This window comes from Narcine bancroftii, chromosome 12 (genome assembly GCF_036971445.1).
Source record: "Narcine bancroftii isolate sNarBan1 chromosome 12, sNarBan1.hap1, whole genome shotgun sequence".
Taxonomy (NCBI): Eukaryota; Metazoa; Chordata; class Chondrichthyes; order Torpediniformes; family Narcinidae; genus Narcine; species Narcine bancroftii.
Genome location: NC_091480.1, coordinates 79,300,191 through 79,315,071, shown reverse-complemented (window position 1 = coordinate 79,315,071; position 14,881 = coordinate 79,300,191). Strand labels below are relative to the sequence as shown.

Genomic DNA, 14,881 nt, shown 5'->3' with positions numbered 1-14,881 from the left:
ACATTGTTTGAAGAAGGACATTGGTGCTGATCTGGCATGAAAGTCCTCGTCCTGGGTACAGCACTGTCTGTATTTCCTGTTGTTTGCTCATTCTGCTTATTCTTTGCTTATTCCTTGAAGTAGGGCTCAGGCCTGAATCGTCGGCAATATATCTTTGTCTCCTATATAGACCCTGAAAGTCTGGCTGAGTTCCTCCAACATTTCGGGGTGTTTTTACTATAATCACAACGTCTGCAGACTTCTGTGTTTCACTAGGTTCTTATGAGGAAGGGAAGCAAGGGATAGGGTTAGGTGAAGGGAGGTGGATGGGGATGAAAGGGAAGCCTGGTGGAGTGAACTCTGGCCAGATGGCTTAATCACCTCCTATGCCTTAGGTCTGTTTATTATTTACAGTTATTAACAATAAGTGGATGTTTTGATTTGAAGTTACTGTCATTTGAAATTAGAACATTCTGGGATCCTCACGGGTCTCCCTAACTTGACCGTGAGCGGATCCGCCCCTTCCTAATCGGGGCGGGATCAAAAGACGGATCCCACACTCCAACTGGTCAATTGTCACGTCAATCAGCGTTGAAATTACGTCACCACCACTAGCAAGTGCGGTTGAGGAGGGGTATAAAAGAGCCCCCCCGGGTTGTCAAGGCGCCATTTTGTCAGTTGTCGGGTTTGTACGTTGAAGTTTATTTTTGTCGGTGCAGTTTTGGGGGGTAAAAAAAAAGACAAAGTCTTATTTAATCAGCTTTATTTATTTTTGTTGCAAAGGCGTGTGGCTTTTTTTTGGTTTCCTTTGTTAAAAATGAGTGACAAGGAAGAGTTGACTGACGAGGAAAGGGTGAGTAGAAACGGCGTGCAGAAGTGCCTGCGGGCCGCCCAGGGTTGACAACTTCTGGCTTGGGTATTCCCCGGGAATCCGGACCTTCCAGTTCCCACATCTGGCAAGGCCGAGACGTGCTGTTTCGGTTCTTCCCTCGTGTCCCTTCATTTGTCTTTCTTTATCCACCTATTTTGCACACTTGCCTTTTCCCTTTTCATGAAAAAATTTATCCCAGTGAAAGTAAACGACAGATTTGTTTATTATGGGCAGCCATCTTTGCATAGTGGTTAAATTTCATTTAACCAGCCACCCAGCCTTTTCCATTTCTTTCACATCTTTTGTACGAAATTTCATAATAGTTAAACCTTTTGTTTTGGAACACGAGTTTATAATTAGAGGTTGCATTGTCGTCGAAAGATGCAGCCAAACCACATTCCTAGCTCTTATCGAAAGGACTGTATGCCATATGTAAATAGAAATGTTTCAGGCCAAACGGCTCAGCATTGGACTCCAGTATGTGCATTTGAAAATAAAACTCTGTAGATGAGAATAGAGATGTTAAATCAGCTCAATTAAAAGTCAAAATCTCTTTAGGGAGAAACAGCTTGACAATTGCTTTTCATGCTCGGCAGATAGACGAGTGATGTACTGTAGTTTGGACCAAAAGGGTCCTGGGTCTAATTACTGGCATCTGTTGTTAGTTCTTCTCAATTGGGGTGCCAATTCAGATGCTAAAATTATATTTGGCTTATTGTGGGTGATAAGAATTGAGAAAGAGCTTGTAGTTGGTGTTCTGGTTCCTGCAGACATTTTGGAAAATCTGGTGTATGAACTTAGCAGGAGAACATGATCTTGCTTAGTTATTTTTGTGTTTGAGTGGCGGAGACTCGATTGCTGAATTTCTCCTATAACATGGTCTTGATTTGGACCAAAAAGTCTCTCAACTGAAGTAATTGGGTTTGATTGTGAGCTCAGGTGTTGTGTGTAATTTGTATGTTCTATATTTTGACTGCATGAGTTTCTTCTGGGTGCTCAAGTTTTCTTTCCTCTCCCAATGGCTAGCTGGTTCTGTAAAATGGCTACTGTAAAATGCATCTGGAGCAGAATTGGACGTTGCTAATTGGGATGTGAGAGAAATGGTTGAAGGAAAGTAAGAAGAAATGGGATTGTTGACAATTGGCATAGACTTGAGGGACAAATGAGATGTGGCTGTTTTCATATGACATACAGCTTGTGGGTTCTGTACATTACAATTAATGTAGACACAGGAGACTGTAGTTGTTGAAATCGGGAGCAAAAAGCTTCCAACACGTCAAAGAATCCTGAAAGAACTCTCCAGATCAGGCAGCAACTGGGTCAGATGTAGGCACTTGACCGAAACATCTATAATCGATGTCCTACAGATGTTGCCTGACCTGATAAGTTCCTTCAGGATTCTTTGATGTGTTGGAAGCTACACTTTAGAAAGAGTCCTAAAATAAGTTGGAACCTGAAGCACAAAATATAGTTGATATTTTCACAATGATAACGAATTTATATACAATTTACATGTGCACCAAAATTCTTCTTGTAACCGAACGGGTATTTGCAAAAAAAAAACCAAATTGAATTTAAAAGACAACACGTGCATAAAATAGATAATATATATTTACAGTAATCCTAGTGCACAAAAGTGCAGACAATCCTTTTGTGCTGTTGAAGCAATCCACAATTAGTATAACAAGGGGAGGTTCAAGAGTCTCTTAGCTGTTGGAAAGAAACTGTTCTTGAACAGATATGTGTTGGTATTTAAGCTGCCCTCTCCCCGAAGGTAGCAATGAGAAGAGGTTGCGACCAAGGTGGTGGAAGACCTTTATGATTGCTGTCTTCCTAAGGCTGGGAGGACAGAGCCTGTGATGGATTTCTGTTTGCTACCTCTACGCTCCTGAGAACTTGAATATCCAAACCATGCTGTGATCGAACCAGTCAGTTGACTTAGTGAACCTGTAGAAATTTGATAATTGACGTGCCAATAGTCTCGGACTCCTTAGAAAGTAGATGTGCTGGTCTGCCTCCATGTGGCTCCAGAAAAGGTCTTCTGAAATATAAACAATGTACTCTTTCTCGGGTGCATTGCCATACTTGCTACCATTATTTTCAATGCAGCATACATGTGAATAGGAACTGTGTGATTCATAATGAAGTGGTCAGATTGAAATCTTTGGCAATCATTGTCATTGTGTTTACTTTTGAGGACCCTATGTACTTGTAACAAAAAACAATGCTCTATTTTGACTTTGAATTGTTTCTGAGGTGGCATCCAATGTTAAAAGGAAACTGTTCCATTATTAATACAGGAATAGCTCAGTTTACGAATACTTGCTTTATGCAAGTTTTCTTTTACGAAGAAATCGATATTCACTATCCAAAAGAAATTTGAATGGGTTTTTGCTTTTACAAAAATAGCTTTCAAAAGTAGTGAATGGATCTTTGCTTTACACAATTTTGGCTTGCGAATGGTTTCATAGGAATGCTCTCGTAAAGCAGGGAATACCTGTATATATCAAGATTATTATAAACATTTTGGTGCTCCCTGGCCTGCCTCAGCTGCTTAAATTTTGTAACAGACATATAATGAAGAATTCCGAGGCGGCTCAAGATTTCTTCTCACAACTTGCTACTGAGTGGTGTGGCTTCCTCTATGCCAGTGAGACCAAACGCAGAATGAGTGACTGTGTTGCTGAATTTCTGTGGGTCCAAACAAATTGCTAAAGCCAACCATTTGAATCCCCTTCACCTTTCCTGTACAGATATATCTGATCTCTGTCTCATTGGTTTCTCAATGATGGGACACATTGGTAGTCAATCTGGCTACATGTGTCACCAAAAATGGTGAAGATGATGCCTTGGATACAAGAGCTTTATTGATCAATTGGGAAAGAGAGCATTTAAATGGTAGATGGACACGTGTGATATGATGCATTTTAGGAAATTAAACTAGGGGGATGATATACACAGTGAATTATAAGAATGTTGTGAAACAGAACAACCTTGAGGTAAAACTGCATAGTTTGCTGAATGTGGCAAGTAGATATAGAAGTTGCATGGCATGCTAGCCTTCACTGGTCAGTGCTGCCAGTGTAGCAGTTGCAATGTTGCACTACAGAGCTACTGAACATTCCATTTAGTTCTAGTTGCCACACCACAGAAAAGATGTGATTAGGCTACAGGAGAAGCAGAAAAGATTTATAAGATTGCTACTGGGATTGGAAGGCATGAATTATGAGGGTGGATTGGATAGGCTGTTTCTGCTGAAGTAAAAGAAAGCTGAGGAGTGACATGAGCAGTCTATACATTGAGAGGTATTGGCCTGGAAGTCAGCCTGAAGAAAACTGAGGTCCTCCATCAGCCAGCTCCCCACCATGACTACCAGCCCCCCCACATCTCCATCGGGCACACAAAACTCAAAACGGTCAACCAGTTTACCTATCTCGGCTGCACCATTTCATCAGATGCAAGGATCGACAATGAGATAGACAACAGACTCGCCAAGGCAAATAGCGCCTTTGGAAGACTACACAAAAGAGTCTGGAAAAACAACCAACTGAAAAACCTCACAAAGATAAGCGTATACAGAGCCGTTGTCATACTCACACTCCTGTTCGGCTCCGAATCATGGGTCCTCTACCGGCACCACCTACGGCTCCTAGAACGCTTCCACCAGCGTTGTCTCCGCTCCATCCTCAACATCCATTGGAGCGCTTACACCCCTAACGTCGAAGTACTCGAGATGGCAGAGGACGACAGCATCGAGTCCACGCTGCTGAAGATCCAGCTGCGCTGGATGGGTCACGTCTCCAGAATGGAGGACCATCGCCTTCCCAAGATCGTATTATATGGCGAGCTCTCCACTGGCCACCGTGACAGAGGTGCACCAAAGAAAAGGTACAAGGACTGCCTAAAGAAATCTCTTGGTGCCTGCCACATTGACCACCGCCAGTGGGCTGATAACGCCTCAAACCGTGCATCTTGGCGCCTCACAGTTTGGCGGGCAGCAACCTCCTTTGAAGAAGACCGCAGAGCCCACCTCACTGACAAAAGGCAAAGGAGGAAAAACCCAACACCCAACCCCAACCAACCAATTTTCCCTTGCAACCGCTGCAATCGTGTCTGCCTGTCCCGCATCGGACTTGTCAGCCACAAACGAGCCTGCAGCTGACGTGGACTTTTTACCCCCTCCATAAATCTTCGTCCGCGAAGCCAAGCCAAAGAAAGAATGTCTGTTTCCCACAGTGGGTTGTCTAACACTAGAGAGAATAGGTTTAAGATGAGAAAAAGAGGAGGCTTAAAGGGGATCTCGGTTGCATTTTTTTTTCAGGTTTGTATCTAGAATGAGCTGCCAGAGGTGGTGGTGGAGTAAGAACATTAATAAAACAAGGCATCTGGACAAGTATTTGAAGAAACAGGATATAAAGGAATATAGAATTAATCGCCACTTTCAGGTGGAATAGCCTGGAGAATGCGGCTCTGGAGCGACTGCGAGTGTCTGCGAAGGGACGTTCAGGTGGCAGCGCTGAAGTCTGTGTTCTGCCACCTGTAAGGTCTGAAGCGGGGAGGGGGCTGCAGAGCAAACGCCGGCTCCTGAGTCCGGGCAGGGCCTGGCGGCGGGCCTCCCCGCTGCCTGGCGGCGGGCCTCCCCGCTGCCTGGCGGCGGGCCTCCCCCAGTAAATTTGCATACTGAACCTTCAAATTGACTTGGTACCACACTATCAGTGGATTAGCAGTTGAATTGAAATTCTTTTCAGAAATGCAGGTTGCTTGTACAATATTTTTTGAAGCAAAAAAATGTTATAAAATGTCTGCTTTTCATGAAGAATCTATTACAACTGAAGTGTCTAATAGAATCAAGGATTTCAACAAAAGTAGATGTTTAGCTTTTTAATAAAAGCCATAGATTGTTTTTTTTTTGACATTTATTTTGCTTAAATATGTAATGCCTTGACACTGTAATTATGATCATCAACATAACTTCATTTTCAAGATAATAATTTGCAACAATTCAAATTTCAGTTACTTTGAGCCATTTTTCACACGGGCTGGTTTGAAAATTAGCAGAAGACCTAGCACTGTATTTTAAATAATGTTCTACTTAAAAATAAGTTTTATTTAAATTGACTGATATAAAACTGCACATAACACAACTTTGATTAGTTTTCAGAAATTATGAAACTAAGAAATAGAAGAAGGAATAGGCTGCTGAATCTGCTCTGCCATTCTGTAAGACCATTGCTGATCCTGCACTTTGTCTACTTTCCTACTTGATCTCCTTCTACTGTGATTCACTCAATATTCAAAAAATCTATCTTAGATCTTAAATATTACTTGATGAACAACTGCTTTGAGGCAGATATTTTCTTTCTGCTCTGAGTGAGGAAATTAATTTAAATGATGGATCAATCCCTTATCCAGAAATTATGCTCCTCAACTCTACAGCCTGAGGAAACAGCAAGTACACTGTCAGCTCCAATCAGAATCTTGTGTATTTGAATGAGATCACTTAATGCTTGTCTAAATTCTGGTTGAGAAGATGCATTTTTGTCTTTTCATTCATTGCTGAGAAATGTTATCTAACCTGGTGAGTCTGCACTGTGCTGGCTCCAAACCAAAAATATATTAAGTATGCAAACCAACAATACACACAATGTTCCAGGTGTGGCTTCAACAAAGCCTTGTATAGTTGCAACAAAACTTTTTTTTGTACTCTAATCTTGCAGTGAAGCCCAACATATCTTTTGTCTTCCTCAGTGCTTGCCCCTTTTTTTATTACTGGTAGCTTCCTGCATTTCATAAATCAATACACCAAGATTCGTTTTTATGTCTACATTTGAGTTGTCAAGTGTTCAAAGTAAGTTGTTTTTATTTTATTTACTTTCTGGAAATCTGAAGTTTAATTTGAGTGTTGATGATAGCTTTCAGACTATAGATGTACTGAACTATTATGAATTTGGCTTGCAAAATATGCGAGTTTAACATGCAAATTTTAACCTTTTTATTGAAATTGATTGAAATGTAATATTTACCACAGAATTACATTCATCTCAAATCAGTTAATTATCTTGTATATTTCACTAAAATATAGCCGTGAAGCCCACAAAAGCTCTCTTTAAGGTGGGAAAATTAGCTAAGAATTAAACAAGTTAATTAGATGATTTGAAGATAATTCACATCTTTGGACTTTTGTGTATACAATATAAGCAGTCACATTGTTTCGATTTTACTTCTGGGCTGAACTTTTGAGATACAGTTAAAAAAAAAATAATGGCATGGTGATGTAATTAGTAGAGGTGTTGCAATTAGCAGAGCTGCAGCCTCATGGTTCCTGATTTAGGGTGTTTGCTGTGTGGAATTGATATATTCTTGTATCTGTAGGACTTTTGATCAGGTGTTCTAGATTCCAAAGATGTGTAGCTTGGTAGGTTAATTAACTGCTGTAAAACTGTAGAATTTAGAGGTTGCTAAGGGGATGTGGGGAGAACAAAATAAATTTGTGTAAGATTCAGTGGATTGTAAATGGGTGTTGATGTTCAGCACAAACTCAATGGGTGAAGGCCCTTTATCTGTGCTGTTTTACTATGAAAAATCGGGATGCTGGAAATTGGGGAAAAAAATTGAAACATTTCAGCAGGTCAGGCAACATCCAAAGCACAAACTTCCAATTTTGCAAAGGATTTTCAACCTGAAACATTAACTCTTTTTCTTTTTCCACAGATGCTGTGTGACTTGCTGAGTGTTTCTGGCATTTTCTATTTTCAAAGAATACAAACGTTTTTCAAAAGAGAATTCATTCTGTTAAGATTTATCTGCTATATAATGGCGGGAAAAAAATCCTTAAGGCACCAGGACAAATTTTTCACTTGTTTTTGACACAGCATTGTGGGATTTACCACCCTCTTGCACCTAGATGTTAAATCACTAAAATATGGTTAGCTGAACTGCATTCAACCCATTTTCATATGCAACCTCTATCACTTGTAGAAATCAGTGTAATCAACAATCATTAAGTTTAAAATTGTTGGATAGTTGTATTTAGTAAATAAGGTTAGAACTGTTCTTCATAACATTAACAGCATTCATTGATTATTCTAAATTCAGTATCCAAAACTGCTATAAATTGGAGACATTTATTTAGGGACTTATTGAAGAGTAAAATGTAGTCAGCAATATTTTTTTTGAATTGATAGTTTGAGCTAGTGTGGGCCACATTTTTGTTTAGGAAGATGTATTTCTCAGATATCCATGATGAGCTCCCATCTTCAGAAGTTTCTGTAATTCAGTCCGTTAAATCTGTACTGGTAGCTGCATTTGGACTAGTGGGTTAAATCTTACCATGAATGTTAAACTCTATATGGTTAAGTACATTTATCTACTTGTAACCAAATTATAGACCTAATTTCTGTGATTTCTCTGGAAAATCTGTTTCTGATTTTGAACATGTGCTTCTACTTATGAAATACACTCACTCGATTCAGTAGACTTGGGCTAAAGTAAAATTGAACTTCAGTGTCCAAGCTCTATCTTAGCAGTCCTTAATTAAGGAGCTTCTATTCTGAATGACCAAAATAATATTTCGAATTCAGTGCTTGAATTCAGGTCAATCTCACAATTGACCTGTATACCAGATATAAACCTCAATTAACTACATGAGATTATTCATTCACTTGTTAACTTCCATGATTTTTTACTAGTAATAGATCAAATCAGTTCAGATAGGACAATTTATAAGAAACAAATACAAGATGATGGAAAATATTTTACCATCCTGATGATGGATTATTTATTTGGTCAAATCCTTTGTTTTATGAGTAAATCTCCTTTGCTTTTGTAGTATTCAGTCTGATCACTAACTCCATTTTGAGTATGGATTTAAAGTAAATGTTGGACCATTTCTCCATAAAGTGCATGATTGCTTTGCTGCTTTCTAATTGATGAATTCAGAGCTGATCTCTTAATGATAGTCCTTTGTCATGTTTTATTGCAAACCTGTCTTTTAGAGTTCTGAGGAATTACTGCAGCAAGATCAAGAATGTGGTTACAATAAAGTCACAAACTTTCTGGAAAGATGAGTTCCTGACTTGTCCCACTATGTTAAGCAAAAGTATGCTGATAACTATAGTCCCCCACCCCTGTCCCTTCTCACCAGTTTTATTTTACAAGATTGAACCCATTGCATTTTGTTCCTTTTTTGTGATTGCTTTTCTGTTCATTAAAGATCAAGGCATAGAATTTATGAAATAATCCAATTAGGACTTGAGCCAAACTTGACTCAAAACGAATGCAGATTAAGCATAAGATTACAAATTGAGACTGTGGAAACCTACTTGAAGAGCTCTTAAATCAGTGTAGGGAGCTGTTAAAGTATCTTCTGACACCAAATTTTTTTCAACATCTGTCTTGAGTAAAAACACAATGGTTTATGTACTACTCTAATTGGTATTAGAATCCATATAGAAATAATTCTGTTTGGATAATCCATAAGGGTCTCCTGAATTTTTGGTTGCAGTACATTTTTTTAAACAAGAGCATTTCTAAGTAATATTTATTAAAATAATTATCTATTTCACTGTAGCGCTTGATTTTGCCATCTCAAACCTCGAAACTTGAATACTTTGTATAAATCAGTAATTGGCTATCCCTGTCCCAGTAGACAATTCGGAAAAAAAATCTTAAATGAATGAATAAATTTTGATGGGAAATGAAGGTTTACAACAAGTTTTAATCTGATCCCATATACCTCATCATGCTGAATATTCTTTTTCCATTAAGGTTAATATACATGAAGAAGGTGGAATAATGGAAGATAATCAAGATAATGACTATACACAAGTATTGCAGATCAGTCAAATAAATTTGAAGCTGAAATGAGAGCGAAGAATGGTCAGATAGAAGAGCATGCACGGTGTAAGGCACTAAGTGGTTTGGAAGGTGGAGAATTCTCGGTGTGAGGAAACTGAAAAATGAAGAATGAAGAAAAGAAAAAATAAAAACGAGTGAAGTAAATTTAAAAGAAGGTGTCTGGAGGAAAGATACCTAGGCCAAGTAATGTATATTTGTGTCTGTATGCTACAGTTCTAGTATAAATTGCATGCTAAATTTTATAATCAGACCGATTAATAAAAAAAATGGACAAATAATATCAGGGACTATTTAATATTCTGGCTAGGTTAATGGGGTGTGCTTTATTAGGGAAGTGGTTGAGGTGAAATTAAGTGCTATAGCTGAGAATAAGGCATTTTGCCTGTTTAGGTTATTATTGAAGTTTCGTCTCGCTGCTTGTATGGTAATAAAATGTCCCGATGCTCTAGGATGGGAGGTCAACATCAAGATCGCAGAGTAGGAGCCCAGCTGAATTGGCCAAGTCTAAAAGCCGATCTGCTTCCCGTTCGCTATCAAGGAGGTCAAACTTGTCAGGATCTCGGACATCGTATTCACGATCTCGGTCAAGGTCCAGATCAAAGTGAGTAGAAATATCACAAAATAACTGGTATGTGTTTCCACATGTGTATATATGGTAAATGTTCCTAACAATAGTAACAGAGTTTGCATTCTTATGGTATTTGCAATTATTAAAATTATTTTTGCCAGGTGTCCATTTGTAATACAGAACTGATTTTCTTAGTACATAATAAATTTGAATTTCCAAAATATCTTTCATGATGTAGTGCATAGTTGATTTGTGATTCAGAGCAGAGCACTTGAAGGCTGAGTCTAGTAACTTGAAAGATTATCAAATTGGCAGCAAAACAAAATGGTAGCGTGAGCATTCATATTTACTCAGACTGCCAAAAGGTATGAAATTGTGTTCCATCAGAATAGGTGAAGAGACAAATGATGCTTGCTATTTAAGTAAATAGCTTGACCTTGGGAACGCGAATTAAAATTTTGATTTTTTTTTAGACTACAGCCTTGTGTAATTACTCAACTTGCAGAATCGGTGTGAAGATAAATATTGCACAATTTGTAGGAAGCAGCCTTGAAAATTGCCTCTAAATGTAATAGATAAGCAGAGTGAACTGGCATATAGATGCATGTAAATTGTAAAGTATGTTAGTTAATGAAGCCCTTTTTTAGGGCACAAGAAAATAATCAGAAATGATTATTAGTTTGGGTCTTTACTCGGTTTGGAAGAGGGCTTGAGTTGGCTGTTTGCTCCCCATTACTTTGTAGAATGATGCACTAAACTGAATCCATATTACTTAATTCCCAGGAACTAAACATTTATTGATTTCTTTTTTTGATATACTTAATGCAAGCCATTGTGGGAATAGTATTCCAAGTACTGTTATCTAGGTGAAGAAATTTCTTCTCATCAATCAAATTTCAGATTTATTGTCAGAGTACATACATGTCGTCATATAAAATCCTGAGATTCTTTATCCTGAGGGCTAGGCAATATTACCACTTATTGGTGCTGCAAAAAAATGTACACAATGTGACATGTAAACAACTGTGCAATACAGAGGGAAAAAACAAAGTGCAAAAGAAGAGCCCTTAAATGAGTCCCTGATTGAGTTTGTTGTTGAGTCTGATGGTGGAGGGATAGCAGCTGTTCCTAAACTTGGTGGTGCAAGTCATGTGGCACCTATACCTCTTTACTGATGGTAGCAGAAAGAGCAACGAGTGTGCTGGTTAATGTGGATCCTGCTCTTCAATCAGCATTCCCCATAGATATTCTCAACAGTGGAAAGGAGTTTGCCTGTGATGTCCTTGGCTGTGTTCACTACCTTTTGAAAGGCTTTATGCTCAGGGGTATTGGTGATGCAGTTGGTCAGCCCACTTTTCACCACACATCTGTTGAAATTTGCCAACATCATACCAAACCTCCGTAAATTTCTGAGGAAATGGAGGCGCTGACATGCTTTCTTCACAATGCCCTTAGTGTGTTGGGTCCAGGAAAGGTCCTCAGAGATAGTAACTCTCAAGAACTTAAAATTCACCCTCTCAACTTCTGATTCCCCCAATGATCTCTGGACTGTACACATCTGCTTTTCCCATCCCGAAGTCAACAATCAGCTCCTTGGATTTGATGATTTGGCTGTTTTTCAATCTCCCTCCTGTATGCTGACTCATCCCATGGTATTGTCAGCGAATTTGTAGATAGTATTGTCATTCCAAGCCACACAGTCATAGGTGTTAAGCAAGTAGAGCAGGGAACTAAGAACGCAGCCCTGTGGTTCTCCAGTACTGATGCTCTTGCCTATCCTCACAGATTGTGGTCTGTAGGTGAGGAAATCAAGGATCCAATTACACAGTTGGGTGAGTTCCAGGTCGTGGATTTTGCTGATCACTTTTGAGGGGATGATGGTGTTAAATGCCAAACTGTAGTTTATAAAGAGCATCCTGATGTATGCATCTTTGCTGTCCAGGTGTTCCAGGGCTTAGTGTAGAACCAGTGAGATGGCATCTGCCATAGACCTGTTGCTACGATGGGTGAATTGGAACGTTGCTCATACAGGAGCTGATATGCCTCAACATCAGCCTTTCAAAACACTTCATCACTGTTGATGCGAGTGGCACTGGTTAATAGTCATTTAGGCAGGTTGCCACACTCCTTGGGACTGGTAAGATTGATGCTTGTTTGAAATAGGTGAGTGCCATGCCCTGCTGGAGTGAGATGTTGAAGATATTTGTGAATGTTAAGTTAACAAGAACCCTGCAGGGTTCAAGTCAGCCACCTCAATGATTACTGTAGCACTAACCTCCACCATTATGAAAGGCTTTGAAGCATCTGGTGATTGAATGCATCCAAGCACATGTCCCAGAGACACTGGAGCCATTTCAATTAGCCAACAGAAGAAACTGTTCCACAGATGATGCTATAGCCTTGTTGCTTCACTCTGATCTGACCCACCTGGAAACGACACCTCATACGCCAGGCTGCTGTTCATTGACTTCAGCTCAGTGTTTAATACTATCATTCCCCAGAAGCTGGTGGAGAAACTGTCCTTGCTGGCACTCAGTACCCCTCTCTGTAATTGGATCACGGACTTCTAATGTCCCGATTGGTAGAGTAGCAGAATATTGAGCACCATCACGCTGAGCACTGGCTCACCTCAGGGCTGTGTGCTCAGCCCACTGTGTTCTCCAGACATACGACCAGACATAACACACATACAGACAAATAATACGTATGCAGGACAAGAATTTTATTTATAAAAATAAATAAATGATGCTTTGTATATACAAGAATCTCAGATGGTTAGTGTGAACAGTTCCTTTGGTCGTTCAGCATTCTCACTGCCTGTAAGAAGAAGCTGTTCCTCAGCCTGGTAGTACTGGCTCTGATATTCCTGTATCTCTTCTCCAACGGGAGCAGCTGAAAAATGCTGTGTGCATGGTGGAAGGGGTCCTCAATGATTTCACTTCTTTTCACTTTAGATTTTATCGACTATATCCTACTCCACTGACAACTGATATATCCCAGGAAACTTCTCTGCATCCTTAAGCCCAAATGTTTTGTGTGATCTTGTAAAAATAGAAGATTGAACAGATTTGAAATAGTGGATGCTGATAAGATGTTCCTCCTTGTAAAGTGAGGGGCATAGCTGAGAGGTTAATTGGCCTTTCATGTCTTGTAACAACCTGAGTGTTTGCTGTATTCTTAATCCTCTCTTGGTACCTGCCACATTGACCACCGCCAGTGGGCTGATATCGCCTCCAACTGTGCATCTTGGCGCCTCACAGTTCGGCGGGCAGCAACCTCCTTTTAAGAAGACCACAGAGCCCACCTCACTGACAAAAGACAAAGGAGGAAAAACCCAACCCCAGCCAACCAATTTTCCTTGCAACCGTGCCTGCCTGTCCCACATCGGACTTGTCAGTCACCAACGAGCCTGCAGTAGATATGGACATACCCCTCCATAAATCTTCGTCCGCCAAGCCAAAGAAGAAGAAGAAGAAGAAGAAAGAATACTTCAATGCAATAGTGGCTGCACTTCAGCAGTAATTTATTAAAACTTTGACATCTGAACAATGGATCAGTGTTTGGGGTCAATTCTTAAAATGAAACAATTTGTTGTAACTTTCTAAATTTCCAATTTTGCAGAGACGTAGAAAAGAGATGAAGATTCCATTATTGTCACATAATCTTTCTTCTTTGGCTTGGCTTTGCGGACGAAGATTTATGGAGGGGTAATGTCCACGTCAGCTGCAGGCTCGTTTGTGGCTGACAAGTCCGATGCGGGACAGGCAGACACGGTTGCAGCGGTTGCAGGGGAAAATTGGTTGGTTGGGGTTGGGTGTTGGGTTTTTCCTCCTTTGTCTTTTGTCAGTGAGGTGGGCTCTGCGGTCTTCTTAAAAGGAGGTTGCTGCCCGCCGAACTGTGAGGCGCCAAGATGCACGGTTTGAGGCGTTATCAGCCCACTGGCGGTGGTCAATGTGGCAGGCACCAAGACATTTCTTTAGGCAGTCCTTGTACCTCTTCTTTGGTGCACCTCTGTCACGGTGGCCAGTGGAGAGCTCGCCATATAACACGATCTTGGGAAGGCAATGGTCCTCCATTCTGGAGACGTGACCTACCCAGCGCAGTTGGATCTTCAGCAGCGTGGATTCGATGCTGTCGGCCTCTGCCATCTCGAGTACTTCGATGTTAGGGATGAAGTCGCTCCAATGAATGTTGAGGATGGAGCGGAGACAACGCTGGTGGAAGCGTTCTAGGAGCCGTAGGTGATGCCGGTAGAGGACCCATGATTCAGAGCCAAACAGGAGTGTGGGTATGACAACGGCTCTGTATACGCTTATCTTTGTGAGGTTTTACAGTTGGTTGTTTTTCCAGACTCTTTTGTGTAGTCTTCCAAAGGCGCTATTTGCCTTGGCGAGTCTGTTGTCTATCTCGTTGTCGAACCTTGCATCTGATGAAATGGTGCAGCCGAGATAGGTAAATTGGTTGACCGTTTTGAGTTTTGTGTGTCCGATGGAGATGTGGGGTAGTCATACCACTTTAAATATTCCTTATGCCATGGGTTCTCTGTGATTAGTAAGGGGTTGCTTAAGGTGGTATGTTGGTGGAAAGAACCACAATTGTTTATCCGG

General features: G+C 40.3%; 1 protein-coding gene across 2 annotated transcripts in view; it reads left to right on the top strand.

Annotated features, from left to right (window-relative positions):
• Positions 1 to 625: 625 nt before the first annotated feature.
• LOC138747628 (transformer-2 protein homolog alpha-like) overlaps positions 626 to 14,881 on the top strand; it is a 29,908-nt gene continuing 15,652 nt past the window's right edge. Inside the window, exons 1-2 of one of the 2 annotated variants that reach the window (XM_069907029.1) lie at positions 626 to 832; positions 10,156 to 10,307. In XM_069907029.1, the coding sequence (XP_069763130.1) occupies positions 797 to 832; positions 10,156 to 10,307 (188 nt within the window). In that variant the 5' untranslated portion in view covers positions 626 to 796. The remainder of the gene's footprint in view (positions 833 to 10,155; positions 10,308 to 14,881) is intronic. The other variant, XM_069907028.1, reaches the window with a different exon arrangement.